At 45.5% G+C, this 23,154-nt stretch overlaps 1 protein-coding gene across 1 annotated transcript in view; it reads right to left on the minus strand.

Annotated features, from left to right (window-relative positions):
* Positions 1 to 23,154, minus strand: part of l(3)80Fj (lethal (3) 80Fj) — a 141,726-nt gene that overhangs the window by 14,660 nt on the left and 103,912 nt on the right. The window contains exons 44-49 of the mRNA XM_084597788.1: positions 18,940 to 19,083; positions 18,131 to 18,394; positions 16,060 to 16,263; positions 15,079 to 15,219; positions 12,178 to 12,371; positions 4,745 to 4,956 (exon numbers count right to left, since the gene is read on the minus strand). Coding sequence (XP_084453914.1) covers positions 4,745 to 4,956; positions 12,178 to 12,371; positions 15,079 to 15,219; positions 16,060 to 16,263; positions 18,131 to 18,394; positions 18,940 to 19,083 — 1,159 coding nt within the window. The remainder of the gene's footprint in view (positions 1 to 4,744; positions 4,957 to 12,177; positions 12,372 to 15,078; positions 15,220 to 16,059; positions 16,264 to 18,130; positions 18,395 to 18,939; positions 19,084 to 23,154) is intronic.

A 23,154-nucleotide genomic window follows, 5' to 3' on the forward strand; every position in this document is an offset into this window, starting at 1 on the left:
CAACATTGGGCGTCAAAAATCGGAATTTTTTTTCCTCGCATAATCATCGCACCACCAATATTACCATCACGAGAGTCGTCTGCTAGTAGCAACAAGCGCCATCTTTGGATCGCTACTGAACCTAGCTGGCCGCATTGTGTGCACGCGCTATCAGGCGGCGGAAGCATGCTCGGGTAGATCATCATCATCGGTTATGCTCGTCTTTTTTTTTTTTTTTTTCCATGATGCTTGTAGTCGTCGCCATTTTGCGAGGTGTCTCCGAGTCTCGTTGTCATTGTTCCTTCGTTCCGTCTGTGCTACTTGCTTTGCTCCACCGTCTACCGTGTTCTTGATGCCGCATCGCGGTGGGGCGGTACGCAAGTTATACAGCTGCTTTTAAGCTGAAAGCTTTCGAGTACGGTCTACAGCATAGCAACCGCGCTGCCAGCAGGCACTTCGATGTCAACGAGTTCTGCGTAGTGCACGACTGGAGACAGCGATTGCAGTGCCGATACGAACTCGGATCAAGTTTCTGATCAAGAGTAGAACTGTATGGTCTGCTGTGAGCATTATACCACGGAATGCAGGGAGTGTTCATGAGGCTGCATGCGGTAAATAAAATAAAGTGCTTTAGCAATTTGTGCTTTTGGCGACCCTGTTCTATTATAACAAGGTTAAGTTCTGCTTGAAAGTAATGTTTTGTTTATATTTACAATAGCTGACCTAAGACTCCCGAGTCGCATCTATATAAATTTGCTTTTAGCGCTCCAAAGCATTTGCTCGAAAATTTTCCCCGCATAATTATCGCACCCTCCAACTTAGCATCAATTTTCCGCGAAAAAAAGTGCGAGCATTATGCGAGTAAATACGATATATGCTACTGGTGCAAAATGCTTAGAAAACAAGGGTGTAATTTGAGTACTATTACTCAAAACAAAGCATGAAGTCCAATCAAAATACAAAATATCTCTATACGTGAAAGCTCGATAATTCACAACTCGTTAATTCGAAATTTTGGATAATTCGAAATAGTCATCGTGGTCCGGTCCGCAGTGCATATAAGTCTATGCGCGTAACAGCTCGTTAATTCACTCAAAAATTGGCGCTGCCACCCATAATTCGAACTGCGCGCCGCCAAGCGGCGCTGTTAAAAACCATCGTTGGAAGCTTTCACGGCAGAACGATAGATGGCACAACCATCGGGGCGCCGCTAGGGTGCTGGAACAAGTACTAAACAGTCTTTCCTGCCGCGACTCCTTCGAGGAATGACGTTTTAGTGTTATCGACCACGGTTTCGTGTTGCATTTCGTGAGCCCTCGTTTTGCACGCCGCTTGTTGTGAGCTTGTGTCCGCGAGATGTGTTCGCGTGGGAAATACTGTGCCAAGACGGTGAAGGAGAAAGTGGCTATTTTACGCGAGGTGGATGAACGGAAGGCCGGCAAAGTGGAAATCGCGAAAAAGCACGGGATTCCACCAAGCACGTTGTCGACGTACGTCCGAAATAGGAAGGCCATCGAGGATGCCTATGAAGCCGAAGATTTCGCCAGCAACAGAAAAAGGCTTCGGTTAGCCAAGTATCCGGAAATTGAGACCGCTGTGATCACGTGGGTGAAAGAAATGAGAAGCGCTGACATTCCACTGAGCGGCCCAATTATCATGGCGAAGGCGGCCGATTTCGCCCTGCGCTTGAATGTGGAAGATTTTGTCGCCTCCGAAGGATGGTTTCACCGCTTTAGAGACAGACATAATCTTGTCTTCCGTGTGTTGTCTGGAGAAGCCAAAGAAGTGGATGCAGAAACTTGTGCCACGTGGCGAAGCGGTGCTCAACAGCAGTACTTAGAAAGCTACTCGGCACATGATATATTCAATGCTGATGAGACGGCTTTGTTTTATAAGCTCCAGCCCGACAGAACAGTAACATTTAAAGGGGACAGCTGCGCTGGCGGCAAGCGAAGCAAAGAGCGGATTACTGTTCTGGTCGCCGCTAATATGACCGGGACGGAGAAGGTCCCTCTTTTTGTTGTCGGCAAGGCACATAAGCCTAGATGTTTCAAGAACATTAGTACGCTGCCGACGGAATACTCCGCCAACAGCAAGGCGTGGATGACGGGCGAATTGTTTAAAAAATGGCTCTTGAAATTCGATCGGAGGATGCAGCTAGGGAAGCGTCAAGTTCTCCTCATTGTGGATAACTGCTCGGCACACAAAGTCGACGCCGAGCTGAAAGCCACAAGGCTCGTCTTTTTGCCCGCCAACACGACTGCGGCCTTGTAGCCGATGGATCAGGGGGTGGTCAGAAACATCAAATGTTTCTATAGGCGCCACATGATCGAGCGCATGACTTTGTGCACTGGAAACCAGAAGACCAGCACCATCACATTGCTCACAGCAATGCACATGTTGGTGCGTGCATGGGAGCAGGTCACGCCGTCCACAATTGCAAACTGCTTCCACCACTGTGGCTTTGCTGCCGGAAGTATGAAAGAAAGTGGCGACGATGGGAGTCCGGAGCCTCTGCCTGCGGCTGTGCGTGCTGTGCTGCAGGACGTCAGTTTTGATGATTACGTTGGAGTAGACAGCGATGCAGCAGTGTGCGGTGCCCTAAGTGATGAGGACATCGTCGCTGAAATTGTTGGGGAGCAGTCTGTCCCAGAAGAGGCAGAAGACGAGGACGACGACGAGGAGCAAGAGCCCGTGCGTCCATCCGCGGCAGAAGTTATGGGAGCGCTGAATGTCGCGCGCCTTTTCTTCAGCTTTGAAGAGGGGGAAGAAGACTCCCTGCGTCGCATTCGCATGCTAGAAGACCGAGTGAGTACGGTAGCCCTCAGAGAGAAGAAGCAGAAGATGATTACAGACTTTTTTGCTAAATAAATGTTTTTCGTGCCCTCCGGGCATCAAACGCCTTCATTTTTGCTCACTTTCATTAGTTCGAATTTTGGTTAATTCGAACTGGCCTGGCGGCCCCGTGGAATTTGAATTAACGAGCTTTTACTAATATACAAATGCTTTTAAATCAAAATCAAATAAATTCCACATTTATGTATAGCTCTATTACACACAATTATCCAGCTCTAGTCCAGCTTTACTAGCATGTGCAGTTTAAGGTCCAAAAATGACACGTGGGCTATGAAAGACTCGGTAATAGAGGGCGCAGATTACCCTGTGTTTTTTAGTGTGCCCCAACATAGTGCAGAGTGAGCATATCTGTAATCTGCCTCATAAAAATTCAGCCAAGAACAAGCCCATGACCTTGGGATATCCACAACCAAGTGGCAAAAACACTGATACATCACGGAAGATATTTCAGTTCAGCCTCGCTGTCAAAGGTATTTGCATTGCCCGACATGAATACATCTCCAAGAATAAACTGTGAAACAGCTGCTGCCACTGCTCTTTGGTAGAGCACAGCACGTGACGTGTGGAGGGTGCAAACTGGGACTCTAGTAGAGGTATGCAGTTGGCCTTTCTTCAAATTTTTGTAAATTAATTTTCTAAAACGATTATGCTGCTGACTTAACACTCCATTATAAACACAACAGTCCACAAAATAACAGTCTTGCACATTTCAGCTGCTTTCAATGACTGCAACCATTTTTCATGCGTGTACATCCTAACGAGCTCTTGAATTCTCCATGCTTCTCAGCTCGGTTAAAAGCCTCCAAATGTTCAGACCTACCATAAGTGCAGAGATGGTATGAGCTGAAGGGTAACGTCTACAGCATCTAAAACGTAGGGTTTCTTCCTGTGGCAATGGTCCAATTAGGGCTGTAAGATGATTAGGCTTAAAACTATCTTGAACTGCAATGAATCCACATGGAATTGAAATGAGGAATGAAAAACGAGACTGAGCTGTGCCCACGCAGGACTTTTCGTAAAATGTGTAGGCACTTGCGTGAGTAGCCAACTGTAGCGCTACTTTCCTTTAAGTAATTTTAAAGCGAATAGTATTTTGTATACTTCTGCCATATACAAAATACGCAATGGCACAACACCATTACGAGAATCATGTATTTTACTCACAAGGGAGTTCACTGCATGAAAGAAAGGAAAAAGGAGTGCATTAAAGCTTTGCCTCACTCACTGAAGCTATGTTGGCTTTTTGCAAAAGTGGCCATTCAATATTGCATGAGTTGTCATAAACACAACACCAATCTGTTTGTGCAGCCTCTAACTGTGATTCTTATTTGTGAGTTCACTGTTGCACGGATGTTACATTTAATCACCGACTCCGTGGGTGCGAGTCATATGCAATGTGTGCCTGAGTTCCCGACAAACCCCCAAGTGAGCCATCGGATTTGATCTTCCATCTCCACAAGCCTTGTTATGGCTCCCTTTTGTGCCTGGGCCATTGTAATTGAATAAGTCCAGCCTGGATGCATCAAACTTGAAGGGGATCGTGAAATGATACATAAAACATGGCCACAGATACAAATGCGCCTGTAACACAGAAGCATGAATACGGCACACCCATGCTAGCGGCAGATTCACTGCAGTGATATGCTGCCTGGTAAAATGCAGGCAATACACAGCTCATCGCGGAAGCGGTGACCCCAGGGCTGTACAGACACATGCGAGGCATACGCTTATACACTCTCATGTCAAGAACCGCCAACTCGCCCTTGGAGCAGTGGCAATATTTCACAAGGGCAAATTTTTGTAAAATTCTTCAAAGGTGAAAAAGCGCACAACGGTGTGCTCAAACAACTAGCCCACTAAAGCAACCTCCCATAGAGAGAAGTGAAAACCAAGCAGTGTGGCCACTCACTGAGCAGGTGCTCCCGAGCGAAGACGGTAAGTTCGTCGGGTGGCAGCCACCGGCAGAGGGAGCCCAGGCAACCAGCTGCAGCTGTGCGGCAGCCGTCCTCCGAGCTGCTCAGGAACCCGCTCACACTCGCCGTCACGCTTCGCCGCATCAGGTCTGACATCTTGTGCCCCGCTACTGCCACCACCCGGTGCAACGCGTACAGCATTGTCTCTCTGCAAGACAGGGCCACAAGCACCAAAAATTAGCTGCAACTTAAGCTTGGTTTCCTGACCTCTCATCACGCATCTTTCTATTACATCAATGCAGCCTTCCGAGCACAGTGAAATACAGTAGAGCGTTGCTGATACATTACCTATTTATATAATTTCTCGCTTTATAATTTGACCTTCATTTCACCTTTAAAAGCAGGAGGATACTGCTGCTATGCGGTTCAGGTGTCCACAAAAAAATGTCACAGATACTGTGCCTTTCCTTTCCTATAAACCAATACACAATGCCAGTGTGAGCTAGCCATTGCCTTTGAAGTGCCGCAAGGCAAAGTGTGGCTATAAATATGCTTTGCCTTCCTTTCTTCAAAATATTGACAGGCTGAAGTGTAACCTTGTTTACCACATAGGTGTTGAGCTTTGGGTGACCTTTGACCTCTCAAACTTTGAGCTAAGGAGAGCTGAGGAGACATCACCTCGTGATTAATCATGTGGGTGAAGTAAATCAGTGGGTACAAGAACGAGGAGCAATTGCACCTCGACTCAGAGCCAGCCACGCAGGCCAGTGGCGATGACGGTGCGTTAGCGCATCATACCGATGCATGTTAAATTTGGCCACGAAAGAGATCTACCAGGTGTAACCGTGCCATAAAGCTTTTGCTGAATACCATGTTTAACTATGCTAAACCTTGGCTAATCTTTTCCCCCTGTTAGTACATTCAAGAAAAACACAATTTCCCAGCTACTATGTTCAAAATTTGAACAAATTGGGTTGTATAATACATTTGACAATCAACCGAACATCTGCAAACGTGCTACATGAAAATCTGAACAGTGGCGCTAACCCGCTACAGTTGCTTTCCTGCAGTGCCACGGAGCAAAGGGGTGGAGCATTACAGAAAGCCAACAAAGCCACATACGAGGCACCGGTTTCTGTGGAAACACGACTTAGTGGGGAGAAATGTGGCAGCTTCTTTGCAGTGCCTAGGGGCATAAGGGGGAACTATTTGATAACTACAACTATGCCTTTACATACGAGCGGGCGGGGCCTGGGAACACAGCATGAGCAAAAATGTGGCGAATGTAAGCCGTTATGATGGCTTCTCACGTCACTGGTGTAAGAAGACAAAGCATCCGGATGCAACCAAGGAAGCAATCTTGGCTTATCACTGTCATCTATGAACTGAATTTTATATTTTATATTGATATAATTTTATATCGAACTCACGGAATATCCCCTTGAAAATCCCATGTAAAAGTATAGGAAAGCCACGTCATATATCGAACTCAATTTCACGGGTTGTTCGATATATCGAACTCCGCACCATGCACTGGAAAGTGTGCCTTCCCCAAAGACTATCGCATTACCCTCGGCCGCTTGCTGCATGATGTTCTCAAGCCACGTGCAGAAGGAATGAGAGGGGACAGTTAGGACGACGGCTGGTCTAAGGCAGCGCTGCGCCCATTCCCCAAAGGCGCTCGCATCTGCGGTTATCGCTTCCAGCACGCCAGCACGTGACGTTTGCAAGCCATGTGCACGAATGAACCAGAGAAAACCGGTCGGAACGAGAGGGAAAAAATGTGATAGAGCGAAGCGCACGAGTGTGCCCATTCTTTTGCTGAGCTATCTCTCTCCTTCCTCTTTCCCGGCCTTTGTTCGCAGCAGCACGCGCTACGCATTCGCCAAGCCAGCTCAGCCCGTTTTCAGACAGAACGTTGTACGCCTTCCCCAGCGTGTGCTGCGAACCCTCTGTGTGCGGCAGCTGACGTGCTATGGCGCCTGCGGACGTTAAGAAGTGGCAGATCTTACTATTATTATTTTTTTTTTGCGAGAGTTGTTCATTCTTATCGTTGGGCGTAGCGTAAGATATGGTGGCTGGGTACGTTAAGAAGCAGCATTTTTTTTTTTTTTTTCCCCTGGGAGTAGTTTATCCTTGCATGTATGAATCGACGAAAGCACGCAGTCAGCTGCGGTCATGACACTGGCTTTTAGCATTTTTCGCTTCAAACAGCATTTAGCAGCTATCACGCTTTCCAATGATTTTGTGGCAGTGGACTACGCCCGCCCCAAGCATGGCGTGATAAATCGAACCAGGCTTGTGCAATAAAGCCATCACGGGCACTCTGCCAAGTTCGCTCCCCGCCACCGCAGGGGCTATCAAAAGATATACACGCCGTGACGTTATTGCTGCGCAGCATCTTGGCACGCTGCCAAGAAATGAGCTGTGGATGAGAAGACCGAAACAGAGTGGTGCGCGCCATCAACATGCAAGCGAAAACGCTCGCGATTTCTGCTGCGGCTCGAGCGGCGAGAGGGACGCAGTTCCAACAAGTTGGAAATTTTTCGCTCTGTCACTGCCGCTCGTCGCTCAGATTGCTCAATCGCTTGCATCTGAGCGAGCTGGCCTTAACATTTTTTTTTTCCTTTTTTTCAAATTCTCAGGTGCAAAAGTGGAGGATGGGTTCATTGTGGGAGTAGGTTGATTACGTGACAAATACGGTATCGTTTTTTCGCATCGTAAGTGCTGTCACAAGCCGATTTCTGTATATTGAATTATCAATATATCGAATTATTTCGCGATCCCCTTCGAGCTCAATATATCTGGGTTCGACTGTATTAACTCTCTCCTGCCCTGAAGACAATGCAAACATGAAGTGAATTTTGCAAGAACTAAGAAAAAAGGAGCACTTTACACTTGATGTCAAGAAATGCTACATCTTTATGTAGTGTCAACTCTGAATGCCTCTGCATCTGACTGAACAGTTAAATTTTAAAAAATCAGGCAGCACAGACCATACACTTTCCTTATTTGTTTTTTCCAGCATATTTTGTTTTTTAACGTATCAACAAGGTTTTAGTACAGCTAAACCACTATGTAACGAACCTCTATGTAGCAAATTTCTCAAAGCTATGAAGTTTTTCCATTTCCCAACAACAACTGCGTGCATTTGAAAACTCCACATAAACACATTGCGGCGGCTGACCTTGATATAACAAAATCGTGGTGCCAACTATATCTTAGCTAGTGCTGAATTACTGATAACTTGGCAAAACTCCACAAATTTCACGACGACAAACACGGACTGACATGAGAGGTACGTCTACGATCGCAACGAGCGACCTCAGTTGATGCACTGTGCAGTGTTTCAGCGCCTACGTTCATCTAAGAGACAAATGCAGAAATCTTCGCAGTTTTTGCTTTTTTGAGCGTGAACTACACTAGAGTAGTTCATGCTCAAAATCAGTGAAAATTAACAGGACAAAGAAAAAAAAAGTCACGGGCAAACAGTGCGCACCTATTGGCGCCACGCTCTTGCTCGCGAGCTCTTGTGTGTAGGTAGCGGCATGGGTAGCAGGAAAAGCGGAGTGCCGGCAATGCGAGACAAGAGAGTCCGTTTTCTGGGCAACAATGGCGTAAGGAACATGCATGCAGACACAGGCGCTTCTTTGCCCAGCGGCGGCTCAACCGCTTGCGCTTTTCTCAAGACTTTGAACCTTTGATTCCTCTTTCTCTCTTCCCCCCCCCCCCCCCCCCCCTTTTTTTTACTCCTACCTGCGAGGTAGTTTTCCTTAGATTCAATCCTTAATCTGGTTTCGGTTCTGCAACATCCTTTCGAGTCTTCATGTGAAAACTCCATACAAAGAACACCTGGATGTAACAAAAAATTGCGGACATTTTACAATTTCATTGTCATCATCATCATCATCAGCCTAACTATGCCCACTGCAGTGCGAAGGCCTCTTCCATATTTCTCCAATTAACCCGGTTCTGTGCTAGCTGCACCCACTTGACCCCTGCGAATTTCGTTGTAACCAGGTTTAACTGTATATCGTGTTGAGCATGCAGCTCTTGATCACTGCACTAGCAAAGTGGGCAGTTTAAAATCCTGATCTCTAATCATTTGTGAAACATCAAAGCAAAAATGCTGTGTGCAGAGAAGTGTACCATTTTAGGCTCTGATTTCTTTTTCTTTTCTTTTGTTGTTAGGGTTGATAAACAGCCAAGAACAAGCAGAGAACAGCAAAGATAAGCAGGGTAGGCAGCACCAAAATGTTATAAAAAATAAAGGCTAGCAATTTGCCTTTAAAGGTCGCCAGATGAACTTCTGCTAACCACTTAGTAGTTTTATTTTTCCTTCCATATTACAGCTTGCAAGAGAACAGCAAAGATAAGCAGGGTAGGCAGCACCAAAATGTTATAAAAAATAAAGGCTAGCAATTTGTCTTTAAAGGTCACCAGATGAACTTCTGCTAACCACTTAGTAGTTTTATTTTTCCTTCCATATTACAGCTTGCAAGGTCAGTATCATATCATTCTTGCTAGCCGTTTTTTAATGCTCTCGTTGCATTCTTGATAAAGTGCCTGAACAGGTTAAAATTGAGAAAACTATCTTAGACCAGCCCGTGTGCCACTGCATACTGGAACCTATGCATGCTACAATTCATGGTATTCGAAGACACTTCAGCCTCTATATTTATACTGAACAAGTAATGGCCCAATTTAAAGACATGTTCCTTACTCATTCATGAAATTTGCAAAATCAAAACCCAAAATGTCTCAGAGTTTTGTTCTATTTAATAAAATAAGATCTCTTGCTTTGATCCCCCCTTAAACATGGCTGTCCACTGCTGACATCCCTCTAGTGAATACAACTCTACAATTAGTGTGCACAATTTTTTCTGTATACACCTTAGTACAAGTAATGCTTGAAGCTAGAAAGCGCTGAACAAATAGATTAGTCAACGACTGATTTTTCGGACGCCCAAATTTTCTGACATCCCGATATTTCGGACATCTTCGCGGCACCGCCACGAGCCCCATAGAATCAATGTATAAAAACATCTGTAATTTCGGACGCTCAAACACCCCGCCGTCCAATTTTTCGGACTTTTTGACGCCTCGGAAGGTCCTCGAAGGTCCTTTGGCTCCTTGCGCAGCGCTCTTGCGAAGGAAATCGACTTGCAGCCGAAGCATATCATAACTTTGAGCCACAACTAGCCGAATCTAGCCGTCACACACCAATTTGGTCTGGCCACACTGGCTATGTTCACCAGCGCCAATTTTCGGAGGCGCCGCGGCGGCCAGCGGCGTCGTCGTCGTTTCGTTGCACATTTTGACTAGCGTGGCGTGTTGTTCCGCTGTTGTGTGAAGTGTGCTCTGCGACGCTAGGCCTAGGTGCTTCGACGTTCGTCAAGGAACTCCACTGTTCTAAACTTGAGGATTTCGCTTGCCTGCGATGGCCTCCCACTCCGTCTTCGTCGTCCTCGCCGATGGCATCGAAGCGCGGAAAGCAGTACCGTCGGTTAACGATGGAGAAGAAAGCCGCGATTATCAAGCAAGTAATGAGTGGCCGATCGCAGGCTGACGTGGGCAAGGAGTTCGGAATTTCGAAGCAAACAGTTTCAGATTTCGTCAAGAACAAGGGCAAGATCTTGGAAGCGGCCGAAAAACCATCTAGTGCCCAAAAAAAGAATGCTAGCCAAGGTGTTCATTCGAAGCTTGAGGAGGCTCTCGTCGTGTGGCTCAATGCTATGATTGCGAAGCGATTGCCGGTCTCGGGCTGCATCTTGAAAGAAAAAGCGAAAACTCTCGCAGTTCAAATCGGCATTGAGGATTTTAAGTTTAGTGATGGATGGTTGAGGAACTTTAAACATCGGAATGACCTCAAGTTCAAGAAAATGTGCGGTGAGAGCGGCGCCGTCGACAGTGCAGTTATTCAGCAGTACCGCAACGGAAAACTTCCGGCTTTGTTGCAGCAGTTCTCTGCTGACAACATTTTCAACTGCGATGAAACTGGTTTGTTCTATAAGATGTTGCCGGAAAGAATGCTCGCTTTTGCTGGTGACCCATGCCGTGGTGGCAAACATAGTAAAGAACGGCTGACCGTTCTCGTCGGCAGCAACATGTCTGGCAGCAAGAAGCTTCCCTTGTTAGTAATCGGGAAGTCTAAAAACCCGAGAGCTTCAAAGGGGCAACCCTGCCACTGTTGTACGAAGCCAACAAAAAGGCATGGGTGACTCAGCAGCTATTTGAAAGTTATGTCCGCAGCTTAGACAGGAAGTTTGAACTTCAGAACAGACGTGTCGTGCTTTTCATTGACAACTGCGCCGCTCATGGTCACATCAAGAACTTGAAGGCTGTCCAGCTGGAATTCATGCCACCCAACACGACTGCAATCCTCCAACCGATGGACCAAGGCGTCATCCGCAATCTAAAACTTTTGTACCGTTCGCGGGTACTAAACCGCATGGTGCTGTGTGCGGAAAACGGCAAAGGCTATAACGTTGACCTTCGGTCTGCTGTTGGAATGCTTGCGGACGCATGGAAAGCGGTGAGGCAAGACACGATTCGCAACTGTTTTCGCCACGCGGGCTTCGTACTCGCCACAGAGGCAGTGGACTGTCCTGAAAGCACCGACGCGATTGACGTGTGCCCGCCCATGGACGACGTGATCAACAACCTCCGCTCTGCTGGGGTTTCCATACTCACGGAAATACCTTTTGAGCAGTTTGTTGACGCGGACAACGAGCTCGACTTCTGCGCAGAACTAACTGATGAAGAAATAGTCCGTCAGGTTGTGGAGGATTCAGAGGACTCCGATGTTGAAAATGAGGAGCCAACGCCCGCGCTGCCTACGAGCGCCGAGCTGACGCGAGCGTTGTTGACGTTTTCATCCGTCTACAGTGCTGATATGACCCTTGCTCAGATCGAGGAGAATATGATCGCATGCAAGCGGAACGCCGTCCAAACGACGATCAGCCAGTTCTTCAAGCCACTGCAGCAATAACACCGGCTGCCCTGACAACACATTCATAATAAACCGGCAGTCTGCTGCATACAGAGCTTTTGAGTGCCTCTTTTCTTAGCCACTTCTCTGATGCTGTGGCAGTGTTTCGGAAGCATGGTGCTTCGCCCTTGACCCTCTAGATACGAGAAAAAAAAGAAAAAAGGTGCGTTTTTGCATACATTCATTTTTTCGGATTGCCTGAATTTTCGGACGTTTTTGAGTTCCCTAGAATGTCCGAAAAATCGGTCGTTGACTTATTCCATTTCATTGTCACCGCCAAGGTGCCAGGCAGTACTATGTTGCATCTATTGCCTAAGTGTAAAGAATGCACCCGTTTCTTTACCAGAAAAATTAAAATCCCTTTCAAACACAAACAAACAAGCAAACAAAAAACATGAACACAGCACAGCAACAAAAAAGCCTTCTGGTGGCACTTACCTAACACTGGGGTCGTCTTGACTCTTGACTGAGTTGTGAAGATCCTGGAAGACTGGATCGCAGCGCGTGTGGATGACGATGAGGTGGCTTAGTGCCACAGCGGCCTTTAGCCTCACTTGCCGGTTGCCATCATTGAGGGCCTTCAGGAACGTTGTCTGCAGCTGTGGCAGGAATGGCTTCAGCTGCACCCCAACCTGCAAGGAAGGATGCAAGAGCATGTCAGCCGATACTACTGAAAGAAGTTGGCAAAGCAAAACCAGCTGCGAATTTAGCTCGTCCAGATCCAGTAGCCACTACTGCCTAGAAGCAACTTGCCATGGCAGTCCCACATACTGCTCATACTGGCTCTGATTTTTTGTTAAGTGAATTTAAAACTTTTGGTTGACCAAGTGCAGTGAAACCTCGCTGCTATGTTTTCTTGAAAAATTCGGGGAAAAAATGTTTTACCTGAAAAAATGTATGATTCAAACCGTATGATTTGGAAAAATGGAACTGCTTTTTTTGAGTGAGGTACATTTTTATTTCATAAAATAAAAATATAGATTAGCATTTCGTGGCATAAGATGCAAGGAAACCATTTTAGTTCCTTGCATCTCCATTTGCTGCATCCATTTTAAGATGCAGCATTCAGTTCGCACTTGCGTTGCACTTAGCACGGAAGAGTTTAGCAACACATTCAGTATGTTAAAGACGATGCCAAGCCGGGATGGCTTCCTCTATTGGATGCTTTGCCACCTTACACCAATGTATTATGGGGAGCCTGGCTGTCACTGCATACTTCCCCTTCAGCTGAGCTCTCCAGACTAGACCGGGTCTGCTCGTATGTAAGCGCATAGCGCACAATTACTCACAAATGCTCCCGTTGCCTTTATGGTGAAGAAACGCAGTGGTTTCTTCGTACCTTCCCTTCATGTCTCGTATCTTGACGGAAATGGCACTCTAACATCAGCCTTGCCCCTTGCACTAAACCACAGCAGAGAAGCCACTACAGCGGGTGACCACTGCTGCTCTCTAACTGATGCCATGCACTCCTAGGCTCGGACTGCTCGTCTATTGAAACATGCGTGGTTGATTGTTAGGCACATTACGACCTCAATTTGTGGGAATTTTGAATGTAGCAGCCAGGAAATCGTGTTAGAAAAGGGACATATATCAACTGGGAGAAAAACAGTAAATTTATGGAAGATGCTTACCGTCCGTAATTTTCAACGTATGAACCGGGAACGCACCAACAAGATTCTACTGTACCGTCTGCTGCAGAAGTTTGCAACTCAACGCGCCAGGCGGAGGAGCAGTATCGCTCCCGAGAGGCGGCGCTGTGCCCGCCCGCGTTGCCTGGTAACGCAGCTATAAAGAGTGAGGAGGCTTGTTCTTTTCCCCTCATCCCGCGGCTGAGAGGATGAGGGGAAGAGTACAAGAGGATGAGGGGAAGAGAACAAGCCTCCTCACTCTTTATAGCTGCGTCACGAGGCAGCGCGGGCGGGCACAGCGCCGCCTCTCGGGAGCGGTACTGCTCCTCCGCCCGGCACGTTGGGCTGCAAACTTTGCAACAGACGGTACATCTCCAAGGCATTTTCAAGCCACTTAGTTTGCGGAGCAGTTTTGCTTACATCAGCACCTTTTTTGTCTCGTTCCGATACTCCTGGCATGCGGAAGAGCAGTGGTCGAGGATAGATATGGTCAGGTTTGCCACACCAGGTGAGCTATAAAATTGGCTCTCTCTCTGCTGAACTCACATCCAATTCAATGGCGGGGGGGGGGTTAAGGTCCGAATAGCAGTCCGAACACTCAGGTGCGCCCCGTCGCAGCAAAGTTTCATTTTTTGAACATCGCTGCCAGCCAACAGTAATGATAGACAATCTGCATTGGCCAGGTGGCATTAAATTCATTCCACTGCAAGCCTAAAAATTGCTGCCATCAACTGCTTGGTCCACCATAATAAATGAAAGACCCCTCAAAACCATCTAGTTCTGGTTTCGCTGATGCTTCCAGAAAGTCCAGAAAATTAATGACATGTTTTTTAGCATGCCTCGCTCAAACTGCCATTGGCAGAATACAATGAGAAGTACTCCCAAGAAATAGTTTCATGACCTTTGGTGGCTCTGCACATGTTCCGTGAAAGCGCTAAAACAATTTGCATTTTTCTGATTTTTTTTTTTTTTGTTCCGACTATATATGCTTACCTTTCAGAGCAGCGAGTACGCTTTTGCAGGCTAGTTGGTGCCTAAGCATTCTGTTTTTTTGTGCAAAAAGCAGAATGATTTCAGAGCAGGTTTCTTTCCGACTGTTTGATCTACACTGAGTTGTTCATTCTTTTGTTGCCATCCTGAGAACGAGATATTCTTCACTTTTAAAGTTTTATTTAAAATTTCCTTTATGAATTTTTCTTCTTAGCATAGACATATAAAAGGTCACTGCACTGCAAAAAATAAAAATTTGTGTTTCATAAAAATATAATTTTATACATGTCTTGACTGTAGCATGCCTGTCGAAAGATAATGAACGTCGAATGAGTCTTCTGCCAGTGTGGCCAGAAGGCTCATTTTTTTAACACTCTAGACATTTCACAAGACTTAGAAACAAAATATATAAACTCTTGTTATATCAGTCAACAAGAGACCAGAGAAAACGTTAGAATCGACCGAAAGTTTGAATTATCGAATGGGCATTTTTCCGTTTTGAGGAGCTGTGGACGTGCACCATGATGTCACAGAAGGTACACTGGACCTGAACAACACTAAGCAGAAATTTCAGGAACATTACACCCTGGAAATAAGTACTTAATTTCAAATACCAAACATTGAGATTAAACCATATAGCAGATACTACAAGCATTATTATTACTACTGAATGTTTGCACAGGCCTGAAGGTTACAGATTCACCGCGGAGAGAGCACTGACCTTGGCAAGCAAGAGGGCGAGGGTCTCGAGCACGGCCACCTTGACACTGAAGCTAAACCGGTCACCCAGAATACGAATGAGCGGGCCTGTGATGCTGATGACAGACTGCCGCAAGGAGGCAGCGTCTGTCAGCCGGATCACCTGGTGGTTTGCAAAGAAAAAAAGAGAAGCATTATCTTTCCACTCCTTCTGACAAACCTGGCTAACCTCTAGTCCTGTTGTCACTCAAAAAGATGTTCTGGAAGCAAGTCAGGAGGAACAAGTCTGGAATGCTGCATCTGACTAAATGCAATGATTCTTTCTGTAAAGTCAAACTCTTCTAAAACATGCGCTGCAGGAGATGAGAAGCTGAAGCAATTTCAAATTTAAAAGCTATTCAATGCAATAGCAAGCGGAACAGAGCGTGGAATGCCCAAGTGATTTTATACAGTCAACACTTAACTCCAAGGTCAACTAATTCAGCAGAGGAAGCAAGCATATAAGCAGCTCTTACAACTTATACAGACAGATGGTGGCTAGAGTGTCATGTCGTAATAAAGCTATAGGCATTCACTTCATTGTGGCAATCCAATGTAACAAAATAAGAGGCAATAAGAAGATAAAACAAACAGTTTGCGTGGTTAAAAAAGTTGGCCCAACATGCTGTGCACAGTTCAGAAAGTACCTACGGTAGTTACGTATCAGCATAGGTATATCTAAAGTGTACTTAAGTAACTGCAGCAGGTTAAACATACTATTATATACAGACACTGAGCAATGAAACATTACGATTCTCATCCACACTAGTACAAAAAATGTGTGGCTTAGCTGCTGTGGAGAGCTGCCACAAAATGACGTCCCCAGGGACTCCAGCAAGCCATGGCTTCAATTTATAATTGCTACATACTGGTTGCATTTAGAAGTGTAGCAAAACGGGGAGGGGAAGGGGAATACTTTTTTAGTGCTCAAGGCACCAGTGCATGGTGACGCTAACGACCTCACCTCGCCCAGCCCTTGCGCTGCCTGCTCCTTGAGGTCGGGTACACCAATGAGGATGGCCTCGCGAAAGATGGGCAGGATGGGCGAGATGCCCTTCTCCTGGCAGAAGCCCGGCAGGTACTCCTGCCCCTTGAGGTCGCTGGCTGCAAACCGGATGGCCTGCCGCACATCCGTCACATACTCTATCTGCTGGTTGGTGTCCAGCGTCTGTGAAGCCCCAAGGCAAGGAGATTAGGACAGGGGAGACTCAGCACCTGATGTGAGTGCGGATCTGTAGATGAGGAATTCGATCCCATGATACCCCCACCACTGATAAAACTTTATCATGCTCTATCTAACTCGCACCTCAGGTATTGCAGTCTAGTTTAGTGCACAACTACCAAAAACAATTTAAACAAACTCTATGTCGTACAGAAAAAAGACTGTCCGCTATGTTGCAGACATTGAACCCATGAAGAATACAAAAGACTCATCTGAATCATTTAGTATAATAAGTGCAAACAAGCTATATGAATTTCGTTTATTACAATCAGTCTATTTTTCATCCAGCGATAATATAAACCTGTTAACAGTTTTGGCACCTTTAGAGTGACAAAATATTAACATGGGAACAAGAAATGCCAATGCTTAGTATTTCTTGTTTCTAAACATTTTATAAACACTATTCACTAACCCATAACCTACCAACAACACTTAAAAAGTACAGATATATAGAAGGCATTACAAAATAATTGCATTTTCTTTTTGTGTACCTATGATTATGTTATTTTGCTTTTTTTTGCATCGCATATGATTTTCATTGTCCTATAAATGGTTTCTTTTATCCGATTGCTGGTTGCATTATTTGAAATTACCACTGCTCTAATCTGTCACAATCTTGTCTTTAATAATTATAGTACAGTCAAATCTCATTACAACGAGCACCACATTAATGAACTTTTCAAATTAACAAGCTTTTTGAAAATTCCCAATTGATTTTCGATGTTTCCAATGTAAAATACTTCAGAACTACGAATTTCAATATGGCGCAAATTTCAGAATAATGTATGCTTTTTACCTTTTCTTCTAATATTCAAGGAACATCAGTATTACGAATTCGCCTGAAATTAAAGGTGCCAAAACTCTCGTGTGAAACAGAAACCGCCATTTATGTGTGTATGCAGCAGGCTATATATATCATCATCACCATATCTCGTGCAGACACCTAGCGCCACCACTATGCCAGCGCTGCATTTTTTCTCTCTGTGTTGTATGTCTTCACTAGTCGGTCGTGCCATTCGTGCATGCCATTCGTGCATTTAGGAATTCTTGTTGAGGATAGTCGGATAGTCTTATTGCGAAGTTCGTACGAGATCCGACGAATGCAGCCAGCAATGGCATCATAAAGAAGTCAAAGCAGTTTTCGCTGTAGGAAAGAGTAGCAAGAAATCGCGACACAGGGAAAAAGCAAAATCGGTCTCTGCAGAGAGCTTGGGATTGCATTATCGACCGCTGCGATCATTTTGAAAGACCACGACAAGATTTTCAAACTTCCCTGAACGCTGAAGATAAGGTCATATCCAGATCCGTGTTTTATTGTGCATGAATAACGTCTGCACTTTCATCGCTCGGTGCAACATCGCACACGATGATGTGTTGTGCAAAGTGGAAGGTGTGGAGAAGTATTATCAGTGATGCGTGCAGCACGCGTCAGAAGAAGATGATTTCTTCAAATAAAGCAGATTTGAAGTAAGTTCAATATCTTCATTTGAGCTTTTGATTGTCTGCATAGTATGTATTTTTCGTACGTAGGTTCAACCACTGGCTTATTAAGTGCAAGTTTTTCATTACAACGACATTTCAAAATAACGAACGATTTTAGGCAGTCCCCTGTGATTTGTTATATCGAGATTTGACCGTAGTGAGCTTTCCCCTGCTTTCACTATGCTGCTGTCATGCAAATGGCCTCTAGGGCCTCGTCAAGCTTTTTGTGCAGCTTTTAGGCCGAGAGACCGTCCAGTTCTTTCTGGAAAATATAGACACACTGTATCGCATTGTACGATGCAGATCCTGCGGGATACGCAAGACAGCTTGCCTTGGTGACGGCAGCCAGGGCCTCTCCGGCAAGCTGTAGCACGTGACGGTCCGTGTCAGTGAACAGGCGCAGCAGCTCGCGCAGCAGCTGTGGCACGTGTGGGGTGAGGGGCGCCCGTGCGTGGGCACAGAACGCGCACAGCAAGGCCACAGCTGCGCGCCGCTGGCCGGGCTGACGAGTGCCCGTCAGTAGCTGCTCAATCACTGTCTGCACACCGGCCTCGTCGGACACCGACAGGATCACAGCTTGGCAATGCTCCAGCTCCTGTGTGCGGGTGGGGACCAGGGGTTTGCAACCACACTTAAGACACCACACGGGGAGAGGATCCAACAAGTACCACCAAAAGGTTTTTCGAGCGAATGAATGTCACAGTCCTGATGGGTAGTGTGTTGGCAAGACATACGGTCACTAACAACACATACCGAAAAAGTGCAGAATGTCATTCTCCAAGAAACAGAGCATGCATAAGCAAAGAATGGTATGTAGTGCTAGCCCTCCAGCCCTATTTGCATGCTTTTCAAAACAAACCTATAGGTATTCGCATTGTAGTAAGTTGGTATAGTGGTATCAATAGAGCTGTTTTTCATGGCTGCACAAATGTTTCTTTACTTCTGTTAGGACAGGAAGGATTGTTTTTGCAAGAAACGCTGGCCAAATTCATGACTGTCGAAACTGGTTTTTCACACCAAGTGAATTTGTGGGCAATTAAATTCTAAGTGTCACAGGCCTATCCTAACCTTTCTGCTAATGATGGACCCAAAGATCAGAGGGCATTTGTGCACACGATGTGCTATATAAAGAAGACCCACCTCTTGCTGTTTGGGTGTGTCCAAGGAGGCACTGAAGGCAGTCAGCAGGGCAGGCAGGATCCTGGGTAGGTGTCTCGACAAAGACTCCCCGGCCACAGCAGACAGGTGCGACAGGGCCTTGGTGTTCACTGGGGGCGTTGTCAGCTGCAACACATCCCAGCATGAAATAGAATAAGAGAAAAACAGTCTGACGCAACAATTTGACACCCCCATAACAGTGAGAGCCTTCTACCAAAGTGCCTCCAAAGTGTTACAGCGCTAAAAACCTAATGCAAACTTTCCCGAACTAGAAACGAGATGTACAGTAGCTAGACTTGCTCTTTATCATAAGCTTTTATCATGTTCTGATTGCCGACACCGTCATATCACTTGCCCACCGTCACTCATCCCGTACCGGTCATTCCAAGTCGGCACACCCCCGCACGCGCACAATTCAACTTACAACGAAGAACTGGAATGATTTGCCTGAAGAAGTGGTGCACCATCCCAGTGACCGAATTTCAGGACTGCTATTAAAAAAAAAAGCTTCCTTCTCATGAAAAACACCTACAAAAGGGTAGCTGAGATTTGAATAAATTAAGAGCAAGCTACTCACAACCTCAGCAATGCATTCATTGAACAGCTGCAGAAAGCCCTCACTCAGCTGCCCAAGGGCAGGTGACCGCGTATTCATAGTGTTTTTTCTTCTTGGTTGCTCCACAGGAGTTCCCTAAGCTTAAGGCATTGAACATTTGGGGGAAGGACATAGGTTTAGGTGCTTGAATAGGAAAAAATAATAAAATAAAATAAAAATAAAATAAAAAATCTCCTGTGGACGCAAGGGCTGCGCAGAATCCAATTTGAGGATCCCCTACGTTAACATATCTCCCAACAACTTGCTTCTGCAGATTCACAATGCAGGCCCATTTTAGAGGTGTGGATATATATAAAGTTTCTGGCTCCAAATAATAATTACTCTGTGCAAACTGAATAACTTCGATTAGATCAGTACAGGAAGCCCAGACTAAGACAAACACTTTTTCTTTTCCCCACGATACGCAGCTATGAAAAAAAAAAAAAAAGAAAAAAAAAAGAAATGAAGATATCGCAAACAATTTTGTTTTCTCCTATCACTAGCATAAATTCACTACTTCACTACACCATAGAGATGCAATCATGTAACAGTAATAGAATGGCTAATACATACGTCACATGGCCAATTTCAAAGGCCATTGAGATACCGAATAGTCGAACTCGAAGGAGCTGTGCCACTGCAACACGGAAAACTGGACTGCCATCAAGAGATTTCACCATCTCATACTAAGTTGTTGCGGTGATGGTGACACCACAATGCCCTGAATATTTCAGCATGTAAGCAATATGCCTAAATGTTTAACCTTAAATTGGTTAAAAACAATTATTCGGTACACTAATACTATAATGCACACGTGCAATGAATTTAGCAGTTTTAGAGAAGCCGTAAGGTATCCATGCACTAAACAGGAAGCTGGTGTAGGTTGTTTTTATATATCTGGCAAGAATGATAACACACTTGCAGCAGTGTTTCGAAACCAGGCCTGTGCCCCCCCCCCTCCCTTTATCTTTAGAATATAAGCTGGATAATATAAAAGTTCCATAAATTTTCAGCAATTATATTTCTCCGATTTCATTCCCTCAGTGAGTTGCTATGAGAGTTCCATGTCAAGAGCGCATGCCACCACCACTTGACCTTTAAGGTCTCAACTGAGTTCTGAGCTGCTCCATTGACTCGATAGACTACTCACTCAATGGCCATTGAAACCGTCCGTACATCAGCGCCTAATGGACTATGAATTAACTGACAACCAGTTCAAGGGTCTTGGGCATGCTCGTGTGACAGGGGTATAATACCCTTCCATAATTTCCTCGATAACTGCATTCAGTTAAGGGGTAACCCGGGTCTTTGCAGCCGAAAATCGGTCAGAAAATCGGATTTTCAATCTCTCGTTTTTACGATTCTGAGATCTTTCAGCAGCTATCTCCGAAGTTTTGTTGAAAAATATCGCCTAATTTGCGCGTTACAGTGTTTTTTAGAGAAGCCGTAAGGTATCCATGCACTAAACAGGAAGCTGGTGTAGGTTGTTTTTATATATCTGGCAAGAATGATAACACACTTGCAGCAGTGTTTCGAAACCAGGCCTGTGCCCCCCCCCCCCCCCCTCCTCCCTCCCTTTATCCTTAGAATATAAGCTGGATAATAATAAATTTTCAGCAATTATATTGCTCCGATTTCATTCCCTCAGTGAGTTGCTATGAGAGTTCCATGTCAAGAGCGCATGCCACCACCACTTGACCTTTAAGGTCTCAACTGAGTTCTGAGCTGCTCCATTGACTCGATAGACTACTCACTCAATGGCCATTGAAACCGTCCGTACATCAGCGCCTAATGGACTATGAATTAACTGACAACCAGTTCAAGGGTCTTGGGCATGCTCGTGTGACAGGGGTATAATACCCTTCCATAATTTCCTCGATAACTGCATTCAGTTAAGGGGTAACCCGGGTCTTTGCAGCCGAAAATCGGTCAGAAAATCGGATTTTCAATCTCTCGTTTTTACGATTCTGAGATCTTTCAGCAGCTATCTCCGAAGTTTTGTTGAAAAATATCGCCTAATTTGCGCGTTACAGTGTTCCAAAGACGAGAATCCACGCATGTGGCCCTTTAAACTGAGGTCAAATCACGCCGAATTTCGATCTCCCGCAGTTCGAGAAATATGCGATCCGCAGGCATAATCTTGGTTGGTGACCATGAGCAAGCCCACCGAAGCGAAAAACAAAGGAGCAAAATCGTGTGAAACACGCCCGCTATTGGGCTCCCACCCACCGCACGTGAGCAAAATGGCGAGCTTTAGTTGGCTGGCGGCGTCGACTGCTCGCGTTCCGGCGCCATTTTGAAAAGGTCTCTCCTTTAGGCCTAGTCGGCCTAGCGCCGTTTCCTCATCGTAACGACAACGCGAAATGCGCAATATTAAGATTCACGCTTCGTTATTAGCCTAAAAAAAAAGTAGCGAGAGGAATGCGCCGGGGACGCTGCATCGCCGCATTTGGTTATCTGCAACCAATGACGAAGCGCTGACGCTCCGCGTAGAGTCCGCGATGGCCTGATAATGGCGTAGCATAGCCGGTCGTGCTCAGTGCGACAGCGAGGAGCGGCACGATCTGCCGCGTACGGAATCGTGATGGTGCAGATGAGCAAGTGCAGCTTTCAACGCCGGGACAGATCACCCTGTGAGACAGTGCCGCGACCAGCCGCAGAGGCAGAATCCCAAATCTTGTCGAAATAAACTTTCTTCTGAATGCTACGTGGTGCAAGACGAGCATTGGTCGCTTATCATTAGTTGCAGGCCGACTGTGTTTACAGCATGAACGTGATAATGCCGATTGCGTGCCAGAACTTGGCATCAACTTTTGCGGAGGTCACGATGCAAACGCACTCGTCTTGGTGGCGGCCTCTGGACCATGCGTTCCGTTCACCAGAGATTTCATTTTTTGAGGGCGAATTATATCTATAGTAAATGATGCATTGACATCAGAAGCTAGTCAGAACCCATTTTAATGAGTTACTGTTAGCGTTGCTGCTCCAAAAATTTATCGACACGTTTTTCCTCAATTTCTCAAAATCAAAATATTAAGGACGGTACATGTTTGCAGGTGCGGTATCTCTGGTTCTACTTATGATATTGCTATAAATATTTTTGCACCAGAAAGGTAAACTCATATACAGTGCAAAAATATAAATGCATTTGTGGTATTTAATGAGGAAAGTTTTAAAAAATTACATGTTTTGTGGATTGTCAAGGTGGCTTTTTGGTCTCTGAACTTTGACAAGCCGTAACTTTGTTAAAATGGAACCAGGACATTCAATCTTGATTTTTGCATTCTCTGTGTGTTCTAAATTGATTTGATACGTCAGGTTTCATTATAACTCCTGCAGTTTTACTGACAGCTCACCTCCAAACAAAGAGCATAAAGTGCTCAATATCTTCAGAACTAAATGGCTGACATAAAATTATTGTGCATATTTGAAATCAGCACAAAAAGCTGCATAAATGGTGCAACTTTCATCAAAATCTACCAGTAAATAAAAAATATTGTCTTAGGACCAGGGTCCCCCCCTTAAAGAAAGAAGTCGCAACACAGTGCGATACAATGCTGGGATGACAAAGGAGCTGACTGAATGCTGTCATGAAGCACTGT

This window comes from Amblyomma maculatum, chromosome 3, assembly GCF_055883805.1.
Source record: "Amblyomma maculatum isolate TAMU_Amacu chromosome 3, ASM5588380v1, whole genome shotgun sequence".
NCBI classification, from domain to species: Eukaryota; Metazoa; Arthropoda; class Arachnida; order Ixodida; family Ixodidae; genus Amblyomma; species Amblyomma maculatum.